This window comes from Anser brachyrhynchus (genome assembly GCF_964034855.1).
Source record: "Anser brachyrhynchus genome assembly, chromosome: 7".
Classification (NCBI taxonomy): domain Eukaryota; kingdom Metazoa; phylum Chordata; class Aves; order Anseriformes; family Anatidae; genus Anser; species Anser brachyrhynchus.
This window is the reverse complement of record NC_137701.1, coordinates 20,614,210-20,631,009: the sequence shown is the minus strand read 5'-3', so window position 1 is coordinate 20,631,009 and position 16,800 is coordinate 20,614,210. Positions and strand designations below refer to the sequence as shown.

At 37.3% G+C, this 16,800-nt stretch overlaps 1 protein-coding gene across 4 annotated transcripts in view; it reads right to left on the bottom strand.

Moving 5' to 3' along the window:
- Positions 1-3,130: 3,130 nt before the first annotated feature.
- The window catches only part of SLC25A12 (solute carrier family 25 member 12), a 51,332-nt gene continuing 37,662 nt past the window's right edge, over positions 3,131-16,800 (bottom strand). For 3 of the 4 annotated variants that reach the window (XM_080600958.1, XM_080600959.1, XM_080600960.1), the window contains 5 exons: positions 9,050-9,190; positions 6,970-7,108; positions 4,520-4,678; positions 4,237-4,327; positions 3,131-3,759 (listed from right to left, as the gene is read on the bottom strand). In XM_080600958.1, the coding sequence (XP_080457084.1) occupies positions 3,567-3,759; positions 4,237-4,327; positions 4,520-4,678; positions 6,970-7,108; positions 9,050-9,190 (723 nt within the window). In that variant the 3' untranslated portion in view covers positions 3,131-3,566. Of the gene's footprint in view, positions 3,760-4,236; positions 4,328-4,519; positions 4,679-6,969; positions 7,109-8,472; positions 8,915-9,049; positions 9,191-16,800 lie in introns of those variants that run through there. The other variant, XM_080600961.1, reaches the window with a different exon arrangement.

Here is a 16,800-nt window from a genome sequence, read left to right as displayed (position 1 = left end):
TCTGTCTCTCTTCAGTAGTTTCAGAGTAGAAAGCTATTGAGAGCTGGTGCTTTCATGTTACTACACACATCAGAGGAGTTCTGTGCCCCCAACATCCACTGTCCACCACAGCAATCAGCAAAAAGGAGAAAAGAAAATTTTGACAACAATAGCCTTTCCAAATCGTGAAGCACTAGATTAATTTCCATAGCATCAGACTTGCTACTGATTTTCCATATTAAGTTAAAGAAAGACTTTCTTACTGCTTGTTAATGTTTTTATTGAAACAAAACCTCTCAATGGCTTGGAAACAGGATGGTTACAATTTCTGTTAATTGTAATATTATTATATTGTTAATATTTTTGAGTACACTTCTCTTAGGACACTATGAAGTTTCCTATCAAGTTGTTTTTTTTTTTTTGGTCAGCTTTGGGTAAGTAGATGGGTTTTTTATATAACTTTAAGTAAATATTTGGACTTGTGCCAACTAGGCATTAAGGTGGTATTGATGCCTTTGACAGCGTAGGACCCTAGGTCAGAACTATCAAATTTAGTTTCTCTTATTCTGCTGCAAACCGTCATTTTGGGAGAAGAGCTGGTTTATATGCTTAAAAGTGGGATACAGGTTTATATTCCAACTTAATCAGAAGCATTCGCACTATTTATTCTTGGTATGGGGGCGTACTTTTCCTGTTTCACCCGGTTTGCCTCAGTTATGTTATGAGGCTCAGAGACACTGGCAGCAGTGGCAGCAGTTCTGTCTTAAGGAGGTTCACTTTTTCCATGGGTCTGAAAGTGAAATGTCTGCTTCTGTTGGTGTTGGCTTGTCAGAAGTCCACGCTCTATTTTCAATGCGAAGTCATGCTGTTCAGTTTGACATTTGCCTTGTATGTTTTCCTCAACCTTATGACAGCAGCTGTTTGGTTGAGAAACACGTGAACTATATGAAGAACAGGCATGTCGTGATGATTTCTACCCTTTAGGCACAAAATTTCTTAACAAACCCAAGGTCCTTCTCCCCCCCCCCATCGCTTCTCATTTAATAGTACGTTTCCTTCAGACTTCTATTTTCAGAAATCCAATAGATAAGGCTTTCTTGTGATGGACTGTGGCATAAAAATACGGGTCAAATGGGCTTAGTTTTAAATAATTTTAACCTTTTTCTGACTTAACAATATTATTCTGTACTCATTCTTGTTTGTGTTCTTCCTTTGCAGAACAGTTAAGTACAGATAAAAGAAAGCTTTAAAACGCGATTTGCAATGTTAAGAGATGAATAGTGATGCTAGTTACTATAAATGATCATCCTGGGAGCCATGCAGTCTGGTCTTAGAGCTGTGAGTTCTCACACTGGAAAGCTGTCCGAGGCTGATAAAGTCAGTCAACAAGCTGTGACTAAGATTAAATACCAGCGGGTACCTGGCATGTTTGTATCTCAACAAAATCCACAGATATGGGAGAGAGTGTTCCTGGGAAGCCTATGTCTAGAAAACTGCACAGAACAGGTAATTTTTTTTTTTAACAGGAAGAAAAGAGGAAAACTCTTAATAGGGCTATATGCATTTTGCAGCATAGTGATCCAACTCCTGATTTAAGGGTATTGTTACCTCTAGCTTACTACATGTTATTTGGCATGAATGTATCTTATTTGGCATGCTGTATCTTGTCACCAGGCTAGAACTGAAGGAGAAAGTATGTTCCTAGTGTTCAGTTTTTAAGAAGTAGTTTCCTAATAAGCTGGCTAAAATTCATCATAGTGGTCTACTATCAACTGAGCAAGAAAGTAACATGATCTTAAAACCATTTATACTGCAGGGGTACACTGTTCTCTAGGATCTTTAACCGTGAAAGAAACATGTAGAACTAAAGATTGAAGACTGTCATACTTCAATAAGCAGGGCTAGAAACACAACTATCTCCTCTCTACCTGCATGGGTAGCATAACTTCTTTTCCTTTAGGACTGGAAATATTTACAGTTTCTACTGACATTTTGGATTTTAAAACTCTCAGAGAGAAAATGTTTGCCGGAAGTCTAAAAATAAGCCAGAAGGAGTTGAAGCTTTTTCTTTCTCCTTTCTTTCTTTCTCCTTAGCATTCTACTTAACTGGAATTCATTCTGTCTAGTTTTTGCAGTTTGTCCAGTTTTGCATAATTTAGAATTTTTTTTTTTGCTTTTGTCTAACAAAATACAAATAATTTATTATTATAACGTAGTCTCTCCAGGGTAAAAATAATCTCGGAATAGAGAAGATGCCTTCAATTTTTCTTAAAGAAACTTTCCATTCTGGAATTATTTACCTATGTGACTCTCTATGCATTTTCTTCTATGTTACTTAGTTCCAGGTGGACTACACTTCCATTTTACTACAGTTATAGATGCTTCCTGGGCAGGAGATGGAGGAATTTTATTAATAGTTGTGCATTTATTTTTTTCACATGGTGGTCAAAATCAGATAGTAACTCCTGGAGAGGTGGGTTGATCTTTCCTTTTTTTGTGCAACACTTCATTTTCTGATGTAAAAAGCACAGCTGGTAAAATGTCACTTTGCTTAAGAAGGACCTCAGAATGAAGAAATCTTTAATATTAATTTGTCAAATACTTACGAAGTTAATTTCCTAGATCACGCAGGAGAGCTAGATAATTCTCTAGCTATGACTAGTTAGACTTGGCCACAGCTGTTCTTAAAATTTCCATGTACTAACCCCTAGTAGTTTTGATTTTGAATGTGGTAGTACTAGAGCTTACTGTACTACATTGTTGTAATTTCATACTTCAATATGAGCACTCCAAATAATAAATTCTGTAAAGATTCAGGAGTCTTAATAACTGGCAAATATATCTTAAGTATAACCATAGAGTTAAGATCTATTACAGAGTTAGCATTATCATGTATTTTGAGGGAATTCTTTGTTACAAAGTAGTGCTGCAAAATAAAATACTGCATGTGCTCATCTAATTACTGTGTTCTTTTATACTTAGAAGCCAGCATTGTAATACTTTTGTTGTAACTAGGTCAGAGTAAAATGCATTTCTTCAGAGGCTATATTAACTTCATTACACAGTTGTATCTAAATCCCTAACCCTAATCTGTGGAGAAAAAAAAAAAAAATCCGTCTACTTTTCTACAAACAAAAAAAAATGAGCCAACTTCATGTTTTTGAATGTTTTATTGTCACATGAGTCTTAACAAAAAGCTTTCAAAAACATTCTGTACATTTCAAACTATTTTGAACTGCACTACCCCTTATATAAATGTACGTGTATAGATGCCATGATGTCTCTGTACAAAGATGTACAATATGTACAGTAACATTAAATGCAAGCTGTGCAAGGCAAAGTCTAGTCTTAACAATTCATGCCACCGGTTAAAAATAAGGCATAGAACCACTGTTTCAATCAGTTTGTGTGCAAATGACTAGTTCATAAACAAATAAATGCATGTGTATATATTAATATTAGAAAGGAGTAATTTAATGCGCAAGCTCAGTTCAACTAGAACAACATGCAGCTGACTGGAAAAAAAATACAGTACTACTTTTGTGAATTTTTAGCACTGCATCGCTTCGTTAGGCTGAAAGATGTCTTCAGGATTCAGCTGCTGGCTTTTTGATTGAGGCAGTGCCAGGAGACCGAAACTTTGGAAGATATAAACCAAATTTATTTTCTATACCAGCAAATGTAGCTGTAGCAAGTCTGTATCCACCTATGTGCTCAGGGTTAACGGGGGGAAGATCTGAAATTCGAGTTTTTGGTGTAGGTTCTGATCCAGAAGGTTTGCTGTTTGAAGACAGAAGAAAAAAAGCCTTTCTGTTATTTAAAGGTAAGCCTAAATAATTTTACAAAATACAGAGTAAGTGCTTAAAGATTTTGCCTAAGCATGCAGGATTGTTAAAGATGATCTTAATTCACTTCGATAGTCAACTGAGGGTGGTTTCAGAGCACTACTTAATGGGCAACTGAGGCCAAAACTGAAGTTACATTTTTACTGATAGCTTTCGTAAATCCTTGTAACTTCCTGTGACATAGGTAAGAAGGACAAAGTATCTTGTTACACTGGAGAAACAAATTTTATGTAGTGTATTAAAATACATATGAAATTGTTCTTAATCTCTTAAGAGTTGTAGTACACAGAAAACAGATTAAGTATAGCTGCTCAAAGTCCCCAAGTTTAAGTGGTCCCATGCATGAAAAAAGTAAGACTTTTGAACCTTGCAGATATTTTTGTGCAAGTTAAAAAGCAAACTAATGACTTACAGGCCTCCAAAATCGACATAAAACCATCTCTGCAGAAGCTCGTATGTGACCAAAGTAACACCAAACTGGGGTGAAGATCTGAACACGCGAGCTGTTAAATATTACAAATCATAGAATCAAACAAGGGAGTTTCTCAAGAGAGAAGCTAAATATTTTTTTAAATAAATGGTAAATTACATTTCTCAGAATCAGACCTTGTAAATACTGCTCTAGAGTCCTTAACCATGCACGTGCTAATTTAGAGAACTGGGGGCAGTTGTAATACTCAGTGTGCGCTTCTCACCTCCAGCTCCCTTCCAAAAAGCCGAAGGGCCTTCTTCCCTTAGAATCTTTCCAAAACAGTCAATAACTCCACTGTATGTTGTCTGACCAGCGCGAGCTGCCACTTGCAGTCTTGTCTTGATGACATCAGCAGGGGTTACCAAAGAAGCAGCAGGCACACCTTTTAGAAGAAAACCACATTTAATTTGCACAAAGATTCTTGTAAAGATGAAACACTTCTAACTGAAAAATAAAACTACAAACTTCAATGTTTTTTGCAAGAACAGGTGATTACTAAAATACAAGGTTTTATACTTGATGCTAATATAAACTTGTACTTGGTATAATCCTTTGCATTTCTTCTAAATTTAAAGGCTATAGATGAGAGTAAAGAAAATAAAAAAAAACTTAACAGCAATTCTCTCAACATATCATTGGTATTTTCAAATAGATAAAGCATTTTTAAACCCCTGTACATGCCCTATATGCAATCAGAGATCCATGACAAATCATTAGTTTTGCAATCTCGCTATATTTGTGCAGTGTACAAAATATTCTGTGAATTATATATAGATGATGGGGGAACTTCAATCTTACACATCCATTTGTTAGAAGTGCTAGTAAGGAAATTAGCTATTCTCTAGGAAGTACCTATTCTACATAATTATTTCTGTACTGCTGTTTGGGCTGTTCTGTAGGAGAACAGATGCTGCTTGCTTCAACTAGGCAAGCCATAAAAAGACTGAGGACAATGAATATGTTATACAAGTCTGCTTAGTACCAGCAGCGTGATATTAGCCAACAGTGATGAAAGAACATATCTTCACTTCAAAGGCACCACTCTCAGCTTTCTAGTTAAAGGAGAAAGTTTTCAGAAATGTACTCCACAGTATTTAACTGTGTTATCTGAGATATTTCTGAATACTATAAAATTTCAATCTCTTAAAACAACATACTCTGACTTAGAATTTTGAACTTATTTTTGATTTTGATGAACTTTTGCGATCAGTTAGTATTGAATTAAAAGTTTAACAAGTCCCTGATTTTTACAGGTGATCATGAACTCTCACAAGCTTTGCTGATCAGTTCAGAGAACAGGAGCAAGTTAGTTAAGCCTGCAAAGCACATGCTAAGAGCAACCATATGCAGATTTTCCTTTGCAGGCAGATATGTTCAGACTGTACTCTTCCCTGCTGCGCATGCAAAACAGGAGTAGATCAAGCAATCAGGAATTTGAAATTTGCAGTTCAGAAAGGTGGATTCCTATACAGGATATAAAAATCAGGCCTACAAGACTTAAACACCTCTATCATAGGGCTGATCACTTAGTATCTGAATGACCCAGAAACATTAATCAAGCAAAGAGAAACTGTGAAGTTTGGAATCTAATAATAAAGAGAGTCTTTAGTGTAAGATATAAGTCAATAATTCTAATGTGTACTCAGAACTTGTCCCTTATCTGACAGCTCTACATTACTTGAGAGTGAACAGTGCTTCAACTCTGTTGGTAGTTTCCTAGATGGTCTCTCTCTTCCCCCAACACAAGGAACGTACACAACTGGCAAAGCAGGTGCAGCCAACCTCTGCATCAAGTCCAGTATGGGAAACTGCTTACACACAGACTGCCCATGATTGTTTTGTGTGTGTGTGTGTGTGTGTATATATATATATATATATACACACACACATATATATAAAAAATATATATAGCTATTCCTCATTACTGTAACCAGTAACAAAAGGTTTGTTCAGCCCGAGGGTATTTCTAAACCATGCAGAAGCCAACAGCGAAGGGTTCAGGAGTGAGACGCTGCAGTTACCTGTTTTTCATCCTAGCAAACTTACACCTAACAGTGCAGAATCTGGCCATCTCTACCCACATTATTAAATAACCAACCATCACTACACTTCCTGCATTTAGTATATTATACCACTTGCCATTTAGTAAAAATAATTTATCACAGCCGCTTATTCTGTTTAACTGAACATGTTTGGGAAGCCTTTAAAATATTTTAAATTTCCCAGTACAATATTTTTACCTCTGCATCTTTAGGAAGTAATGCCCTATTTTTGGCAATTGCCTTTGAACTAAGTTTCTTTTCAGTTACTCAGGAATCCACAACTAGATAAGTCATTTTCTTCTTAGCTCTTATGATATCTCATTTTATGTTCATCAAAGATTCAAATTAGCCTTCAACTCAGAGAGCACAGTAACAAGTAAAACCCCATTGAGACAGACAGATCAAATTTGACTACAAGTTGCTGAGCTGCATTACGCTGTTTATCCACATTATGCAAATGTAATTAGTTCTCATCAAAATTACATTGCCTCCCACTAAGGATAACAGTGATCAAATTTAGATTAAATCAGATACAATGGTACCATACCTTCCTTTATATGGGGCTACCGAATGAATATTAAATATTACTAAAAGAAAAAATATTGCTTCTAGAAAACATTCACAGAATTACCTGCAATGGCTCCAGCTGCAAGGAGATTAAGCCCTCCCACATGGCCATTTTCATCAGCAAGCATCAGTTTACTATGAGCATAAACAGGAAAGTAGATTGCAGAAAAGGGAATGTCTCTGAGGAAACATGCTTTGGCACCCTGTCACAGAGAAGAGACGTACTACAAGTAAATTTTGTAAATAAGGTTAAAATTGATATCCAACAAGCAGCCCGAGCCCAGGAAGTATCAACTCTCTCGATCCACCAGTTAAATAACAGAAAATAAAACGTTTCAGGAAATAGAAGATGTAGAATTGAACTTGGAAGAAAAAAAAGACTGAAGTGTATCTCATGCAAGTTTCTAGAATAACGAAGACTCAAGCTTCACATCTAAGTTCATTAAGCAATAAGCGACATCAATTTTGACATCAGTACCAAGGATAAATACCTTTTACATGTGATGAGTCCAAATGCAATAAAGAAAGCGACAAAGGTCTGTCCTGATGTCTTTCTGACAACCCACAACCACAGAAGCAGAAAGACAAGTCCTGGCGTGCCCTTTCTTCCACCAAACATGAAAGTATTACTAAAGTATCAGTTAGGTTTGTTAAAACCTAAATACGGATCTCCACTGATCATTGTGTAGTTGACTGAAGATGCTGTGCCAAAAGGCTAGCAAAGAGAGGTAAGTGGTTACAAAATGGAAGTCTTTCAATAAAGGGAAGATACAGGGAGACAAACCTTTAGGCCTGTGACAACACTCTAAGAAGTATCTCCCAGCCAAAAGCTAATATGAAAGAGTTCCTTAAAAGAACTTCATATGCTATAAAAACAGTGGAATGCTCCTAATCAAACATATTTAGTATTTTTCTTTTTTTTAAATCTTATATGTGTACCCTGCAAGCACACGTTACAAAACCAGCAGTCATTGCCTGAACTCCGAACTAGCGTACAGGTAGAACAACACGCCAAGACAGCAGCCTCCACACAGTGCGCCCACTTGAGGCTAGTCACCCTTTATGGTTAGATTAAGTGGAGCAGACAGCACACATTACAAGCCTTGGTGGCTTAATTAGGAGACATGGTAAAACGAAACTCATGCCTTTTCATGCAGATTTTTTATGCTCTAAAATGAGTTTGTGCAGTTATTCATAAGTGATAATGCAATTCTAAAGAACAGCAGATTTTTTTACTGAGCTCAATTATTTAATTACTGCAAACAGAAATGGCAATTTTGCCCCATGTACCAAAACACCTGTGATCTTTAGGAAATGAGATGGTCATGAATCAGCTTTATTGAACTCTAAACAAAAGCTTCAGCTCTAGAAGCAAATTTTACGTTTTTATAGTATTATTACAGGTCTGTGGACAAATCAGGTAAAACAATGTTTTGTAAGTGCACAGCTAACATAACTGCTGAATTTACGTATTACCCCTTGCACTGACAGAAGATACAGGAAGAACTCTTCCTTGTTTAAGAAAACTAATAGCTTCTGCTCCATTACACCTGATCTATAATGATGGTAGTAAGTATACCTGCAGGGTAGGAATCTGTTGACTGGCATTCTGCTGAAGTACAGTACAGTGCAGGCTTTTTTAAGTGGAATTCGTTATTGACAAATCCCACCATTCAACTTCTTAAAAATCTGAATCCTACTAAACTCCACTACTGTTTCACTACCATCAAATTATTAAGACAAAGAGAATATCCTGCTGCAAAGATAACAATAGAGATAAGAGAGATTCAAAATAAATGTGAGAAAAACACACAGGGAAAGCTAAAGAAACTTTTCACAAAACCCCACCAAATGAAATTATCAGTGCCAGAAGCCAGCAGGTCTGCAATACAGGACTCCCTGTAGCTTGGTATAAAAGCCTAGAGGATAGAATGGGGGAGTACTTTTATGTATCCCACTGCCATTAATATAGAAGTGGGTTTTCTTCGGTTTTCCACTGTGGAGCTGCCCTGCAGGAAGAAATCGGTTTTAAATTTAAAAGGTTTCTTTGTTTTTAACACAGTTTTTGTTTCAACATTATAAAGATTTAGCATAAAACAGGTTAACAGAGCTATAATGAAGCCACTCAAAGCAGAAACACATACCTTATAAAGACCAAGAAGACCTAAATCTTTAATAACAGAGAGGGCACTGACTCTGGGTCCTGTAGTAATTTCTCCTGCTACCTGCAACCGAATCTTTACAATCTCCAGCGGATTAGTGAAGATGACCTGAGAAGCTCCTGCCTGCAAACCCAAAGAAAAAGAAAGTAAATTGCGTTACTAGAGCATGTGGCAACATGCTGGTTTCTTCAAGGTGTTGAGTGCCTTCACTTTTCGCTGCATTGGCTCATATTCTCGTATAAAAATCTATGACAGTTAATAAAGCACTTGTCTGGAAGTTAAAAGCCCGAATCAGAAATTTTTGTACAAAATCCTGATTCACATACATTCTTCCATTTATATGTTTATATTCCACTAAGGTGATTAATTTAGTTTGTCTCTGCTATTCTCCTTTCTAGAAGTCACGAAACTGTGTAAAAGTCTATCAGATAGTACACTAAATACTAGACTAAAATTGTCATTAGTCTCGCACTACTAGAGCATCAAACACTTACAAAGGAGACCTTATGTTTATTCAATAATAATCCATCACCAATGTGTAGACATGCTATTAGCATTTAGTGGTGATGCACTTTAAAAGGTAAATTTGCATTTAATGGTGTAATTTTAAATTATTAGAAAAGGTGTTTGGAGTTTTGTTTAGCAGACTAATTGTTCTAATTGGAAACAAAATATAAAATTTAAATAGGGAGAGTAACTTTTCAAAATATGATACTGAATAAAAACTGGAGCCCTGTCTTTCTCTGAGCATGATATTTTACACGCAGTGCTGACGGACTGCCTTACTTATTTGTTGCTAGCAATAGTGCTGCACAGCAGCTTCAGATTCTACACTTTAACTAACCAAAGACTTTCAAAGACCTATGTTTCAGTTTCCATATGATAGTTACATGTGTACACCTATTTAAAATGACATTAAGATTTCTCTTTGGTATGTTGTAGGTACTACCATTCACTTCTGGAGAAGTGTGTGGTTCATAACAAAACAGCTAAATTTTATTAACTTGCTTTTTCCCCTCTTTTTCTAGGCCATCTCTGTTGATTTAAAAATTGAAACTATTTCCTTAAAATGTATGGTATACAGCCAGTTGAATACAACCAACTTTAGGCAGCATTTCTTCCATATGAAAGCCTGATCTTTTCCTCTAACCCATCAAACATTACTGAAGAAAAAAAGATGCAGAACATCTGCAATTAATGCTTTTTTTCCTCACTTCTAAATTGCCCAGGAAATAAACTGTCTTTGTGATGCTGCGTGTGTGTGTATACAAAAAAAAAATCAATAGTCTGCCCTAACACCTCCTGGCATTCTCTGCTAATTGATTCAGAACTAATGAACACTAATCCTTTCTGTTATGTCTCTGGCTACAGCACAATCTTCCTCTCTCCAGCAACAGGCAGAATAAACAGACTAGCCCTGGAACACGCCTTAGAAGTTTATTTTAGACTTGAGAACAGGACTTCAAAAGCTCTTACTGAGAACAATTAAGCACTCAGGTAGTGTCTATGGAATGTAGGGGCATGAAGTCTCAAAATTTTCATTGACCAAGCATCAGACATTTCACTGAACTTCTGCTGAGTGTACTGGCATCCTGCAAGCCCTGTTTATTACTTCACTCACTATTGACATTTTAAAAATTCTTTGTTATGGACTTACTAACACACCTTGATCCAAACAGTGGCAGATCAACCCCTGCTTTTGAGTGATTACTGCAGTGAGGATTAATATCTCTGACAGTTCCGCTCAAATAACCAATCTATGTTGTTAGTCTTCATTTTATTCTCTCACTTCTTCACCCCTCTGAGAAAAATCAAAGCCTACATTTTTGTGGACATTATTGCAACTGCCAGAAAGATCACTGGGATTCCCAGACCAGGCAAAATGATCCCCTCTTCTGTTTCTTGTACTTAATGCTTTGAGTTTTCTCAGTTCCCTGACAGCACTCATGTCCAAAGCTGTTCTTCAGACTGTTTACTTCTCTACTTACCCTTTCCTATCCAGTTTATACACACCTATGCATGCAAGATGAAATGGCTGTCCTGCTTGGAAAAGTTTCAATCTAAACAAAACTTATAAAATTCTTATCTGGCGAGTTCTGTTAAGCAATAACCGTATTTTTTTTCATCTTGCATTAACCAGAAAATAACAATTTCAGATGTTTACAATTTCCCTACGTTAATATTTTTTAAAATTCTGGTAAATAAAACATTAAGCACAATGCTCTTACTACATTATACAATGCACTACAAAAAATAAAACAAATTCGAATAACTTAAAATCTAGACACTAAGCTAGAAATTCACTCCTTCCAGACAATAATCTGCTACCTGCCTACTTAATATGCATTATTTCTTTACATATGTATGTGAAATTCCATTTTTATTTTTTAATGTTATATAATTTTTTATTTAATAGTTGTTTTATTTTTAATCTGCACATCCTGAAGAGCAGCCAAAATAACTCTTCCTATATGCCCATTTGTTGACAAACTTCTTAATAAGTAGCTTTCTTAAAAAGAGCTGTAACTGTTAAGATCATAGAACCACAGAATATCCCGAGTTGGAAGGGACCCATAAGGATCATCAAGTCCAACTCCTGGCACCGCACAGGTCTGCCCAAAAGTTTAGACCATGTGACTAAGTGCACAGTCCAATCTCTTCTTAAATTCAGACAGGCTTGGTGCAGTGACTGCTTCACTGGGAAGCCTGTTCCAGTGTGCGACCACCCTCTTGGTGAAGAACCTCTTCCTGATGTCCAGCCCAAATTTCCCCTGCCTCAGCTTCACACCGTTCCCGCGGGTCCTGTCACTGGTGATAACAGAGAACAGGTCACCTGCCTCTCCACTCCCCCTCGCGAGGAAGTTGTAGACTGCGATGAGGTCCCCCCTCAGCCTCCTCTTCTCCAGGCTGATACCCAAGATACCCAATTAAACAATGCATATTACAAACAAATGCTCCAGTCCAAGTCTTGATTTTTCATACAGTTATGTCTGGAGCTCAGCAAACGTTTTTGCACAGGAGTAATTCGATTCACATGAAGAGTTACCCTGAATTCAGTGGAGCTGCTTGAATGAGTTAGGTCCTTAGCAATAGCACAAGGACAGGCAAGACAAGCATGTATTTTAACACAGAACACGTAACAGGAAAATTCACTTTTTCACTGAGTGCTCTTTAAGAAATGAGTGGGAGCATCGTTTTGTTTGGTTGGTTCGTTTTGTTTGGTTTTTAAGAAGATCTTTTCCTATCTGATGATGAATGAAGTGGAGGGCAGGTTCTGCCTGGGCTCTCCAGCAGCAGAGGAAGTGCTCCAGAAGAGGATGCACAAGAGAAGGACACAAAGGCTCTCCAAATAAAAATGAACTGGCAGTGTGCAGGGTCGCAGTACAAATCTCTATGCTTCTGTGCAAATCACGGGCAATCATCATCATTCTTTTTCAAAATACCTTACTTCAGCTGTCAGCTATGTTTTCTAAATACACGTGTACATGAGTATATACTCACAGAGGTATATGCTGCAGTCCTTCAATTTCTTTTGGAGAAGGTGCACTAAACCTAGATTTCCCCGCCCAGAAAACCTCCCTTCACACATAAATTACAACAGACACTTTAAAAAAGGTTGACAAATTTGTTTCTGAATGGAGGTTATTCATACACATCAAAAATACCAGTAATAAAAGCTTCTACTTAACCTTAATGTCATGTAAAATAACTCTACAAGGAGCAAATAAAGGAACTAAATCTGACAGCAAAGGTTATGAGAGAAAAGATGTAGTTTGAGATCCCACAGCAAACGCCTCATGACATGCCAAAGGCTGAAGGAAATACACAAATGACCCCGCAACATGAGACCTCTTGCCCTTTCCAATTCCACCCGAGAGGCATATGCTACAAAGGGGGAGAGGCCTATTTCGAGCCCTTCCTTCCTTCCTTTTTGAAACTACCACATCCTGGACCACAACTATATCCCATACAAGCAGCTAAAATAAGATGTTACTTGAAGCAGTCTACTTTAAAAACATCAAAAGGACTTGCAGTTCTTTCTCAAGGCAAAGCTTTCATTGTTCATGTACCTGCATTAAGCTTACAGCCTCTTTTACTAAACAACTCATTTCTCCCTAACTTTAAATTCCTGCCACAGAGGTTAAGATAAAGCAGTAAAGTTTAATTTTGCTTCTAACTTTATCTGTTTAAAGTACATCAAAAGAGGTAGAGTATCCTCAAGATTTTAAAAAGTAGCAGTCTGGCAGCTAAAAATCTGCATTTGTCCATGTTAAATAAAAAACTAACATTTTAAATTATGACATTTCTATTTGCCTTATAATCTATAATTAAATCATGTACACATGTCTGTATGTATGCATGTATGTACAAATATACAATTTTTGTTTATCTACAAATATACCAAAAGAGTTAGACTAGATGTTAGATTTAATGTTTAAATATATAATAGTTCCTAATCAATGGTACATTTTAGTGGACCTCTGTGTATATATATGCAAACACAGAGACACACACCTCCCACTCCTAATTGTCAACAGATGCATTGCCTACACCTTCAGGAAGGGTTCTTAGACCCTTTCCTTCTGGCACCCACATCCTGCAGCACAAATCAGAAAAGTCTTTCAGATGAAAAAGGATTCATCCATTCAAAATACTAGGCGCAATACACAATTCATTGATGGGAAGAATACATTTCTTCCTATGTAACTCATAGGAACTACAGTGTTAATTCACAGCATCTTTGTCTTCTGTAACAGTACTTATGTATCATTCATACAGCATTAGATGCTGACTTCAGCCTCTCTGCCCAGCTGAGGATGAACAGCTACCCCACAGCACCCTGCCCTTCATGACGTACTCACATGCGTCATGTGTGTAAAGTTCCTTTGGGTAGCACTGTCCATATCAGGTATGAGCTCTTTGCTTCCCCAGCTGCTGTCAGGATACAGGAAAGCATTGCCAAAGCCTCACTCAGTCTCCCTGCAACTCAAAGCTAATGGTAGCTGAAAATTTCAAAGGCAGAAATGCAGGCTAATCACTGAATTACAATGAAATGTAATTTAATTAATTACAGTAACAGTAGGGAAAGAAATCATTTTCTCAGAACATGTGTAAGCATGGGTAGTGCTGTTGATGATTAACAAAGCAGTAAACTCTCAGGAAGGTAGGAAGATAGGATATCAGTTTCCTCCATCAGTGACCAGAAACCCTTTTCTTGACAGGTATGACCTGACCGATGTAACTGAGCTGCCCCACATAGCTGTTTTGCAGATTTCAAATACAGCCACAACTTGGGAGCAGCTGGGAATATTTGGGCTTTGACAGAGCAGACCCTACACTTCCCAATGACATTTACATTGCCCAGCGGCTAGCAGGTAAGTTTCAAGAAACACAGAGCACTGGCTGACTGCGGGAGGTCCCTGCCCTGCAGTAAGGAAGGAAGACAACTGACAGGCAGCTGACCGTACAAACAGGCCAGTGCCTGGGTGGATGTCTCTGTTAACAGCTATGAGAACGAAGACTTGTGCTTTGCTGGGGACAGCATTTTTTTCCAAAATCTTACAGCAATTGAGACAGAAATAGTGTCTTCTTAATGCAGTCTCTTGGAGTTGCTGATTCTGGAGGAAGCACATTTCTGCGGATTGTCCCTTTGCTGGGTGCTACAGCATCTTGCAGACACTCCAGAGCTGAGCATACTCAGAGCCGTGTGCACGTTGTCCTGAATCACTACTGTTTTAATGTCAAAGGTTTTATCTGTCCTCATTTGTGGGTCTTAGAGGACTGTAACACCATACACAGCCTTTGACACAGCACTGCCATCCAGAGAGGAGAACTTGCTACGTCTGCTGCAGTATTTCCCAAGCTGCCACCACTTCCCCACAAGGATTTTGTTGATTCCAGGTTGAGGACAGCGGTGTGCACAATGTGTACTGCTTGCAAGGAGGCAGACCTTCAAAGCCAAGGAAAGCCTCTGTATAAAACTGCTAAAAATATGGCTAGCTCATCCACCACCAATCCCACTATGTTTTTCATATGATGAAGAACAGTATTATTGCTGTCAATCAAGAGAAGGTTCAATGCTAAGCACAAATAAGTGAGGGGCAGAGATATTAAGAAGTACATCTCTCAGAACTATATACAGATATAACGCAGTTTCTTCTGATGCTATAATGTGGTGAAAAGCATGTTTTGAATTCAGTCTATTTATAATCTACTATTTGCAAAACATTTAAGTGTCAAACAATTTATAAAATGCTACACAAACACAAATAAAAAGCTACCCAAACGCAGATACTGAAAGTGATTTTGGCACAGACAAAAGCCAAACAGTGCCACAGTAACCCATAATTTATACTAACAAAGAGAGAAGGAACAGAATTAAGGAAAGATGAAGAAAAAAGGTAGTATCTCCCAAACAGAAAATCTTGTGTGCCCATGCATACACAAAGCCCCTGTAACACAAGTTACATCCTTGGGTATAACTGTTGGTTATGTCTCATAGTATTTTGTCAAACAAACAAACAAAAAGCATACAATGAACAACAACACTAATTCCAAGCAAATCAACAAATAAAAGAGCTATCACAATGGATGAAAAGGACATGAGAGACAAACATATTAACTTGATACTGCTTTAGTCAATTGTTCCTTTCAAACCTTTTGAATAAACTCTGTAGGCTTACTAATAAAGATTTTGGTATTTAGGAAGAAGTGAAATAGCTAAAATGGAATTAAGCATCAGTACAGACAGAAAAGTCAAAAACTGGTAGGATTACCAGCTGATCCAGAGAAGGCAGCAAAGAAATTAAAAACATCCCTGAGGTTGCTAAACTGACCAACACCTCTCCTACAAAGGCCAACTTAACCTAAAATTCTCCCAAATGGAGTGAAAAAAGTATTCTCATCTCCTTTTTGAAGATAATATCAGCTAATACAATCAGCTAGAAGAAAGGGTTGTGTTTGGACAGATTATAGATCTGCTTAGATTCACAAAAGCATCCAAATTTCCAAAAGCTTATCTGAAACTTTCTCCCTGATTTTTGTATATTCACTACAGTAAGACAATAATAAGTTATTTTGAAAAAGGAGTACCTATCAGGAAGAGGAAACGCCTTTAACGTAGTTTGTATTTAATATTACACATTTCAGTACAAAACAACGTAAAAATAATATAATTGATTATCAGATGTTCAGTTTAAACTGTGAATTTAACTGCAACACAGAGAAAAACACTAATGAATTATATTCACTTCTGTTACAAATGATCTGTATGCGCTTTCTGTGTTATTGAGCTTTCCAGAAAAAAAGGTTAGTCTTTTGCTAGCTATACATCACAGCTGCTTTCTCACATTTCTCAGAAAATAAACTTTGTACACTGACAGGTGAAGACTCAAGCATGTACCAGGCTGCCAAATTCAATCAGGCAGAACTATAAGCAGCCTCCCTTCAGGGCTGCTTCTTTGAATTAAAAGTTTGCAGAGGTCAACAACCTTTCTGCCCCAGGTTTTGTTGTAAGCTGAGGAGGTTTTATACCAGCCTGTCAGCCTACTCAACTGGAAGTTATTAGTGTTCTCTGCTACAAAAGAAAACTAACTCAAGCCTTAAACATTTTATAGGGTTGACAACTGTTGGGGAATCCCACAAACGAAATTAGCCGATGTGCAAAAACAAAAATATCTATCATCAATATCAATTCCAACCACTTAGAGCTTGCTTAGAGATCCACTAAATTA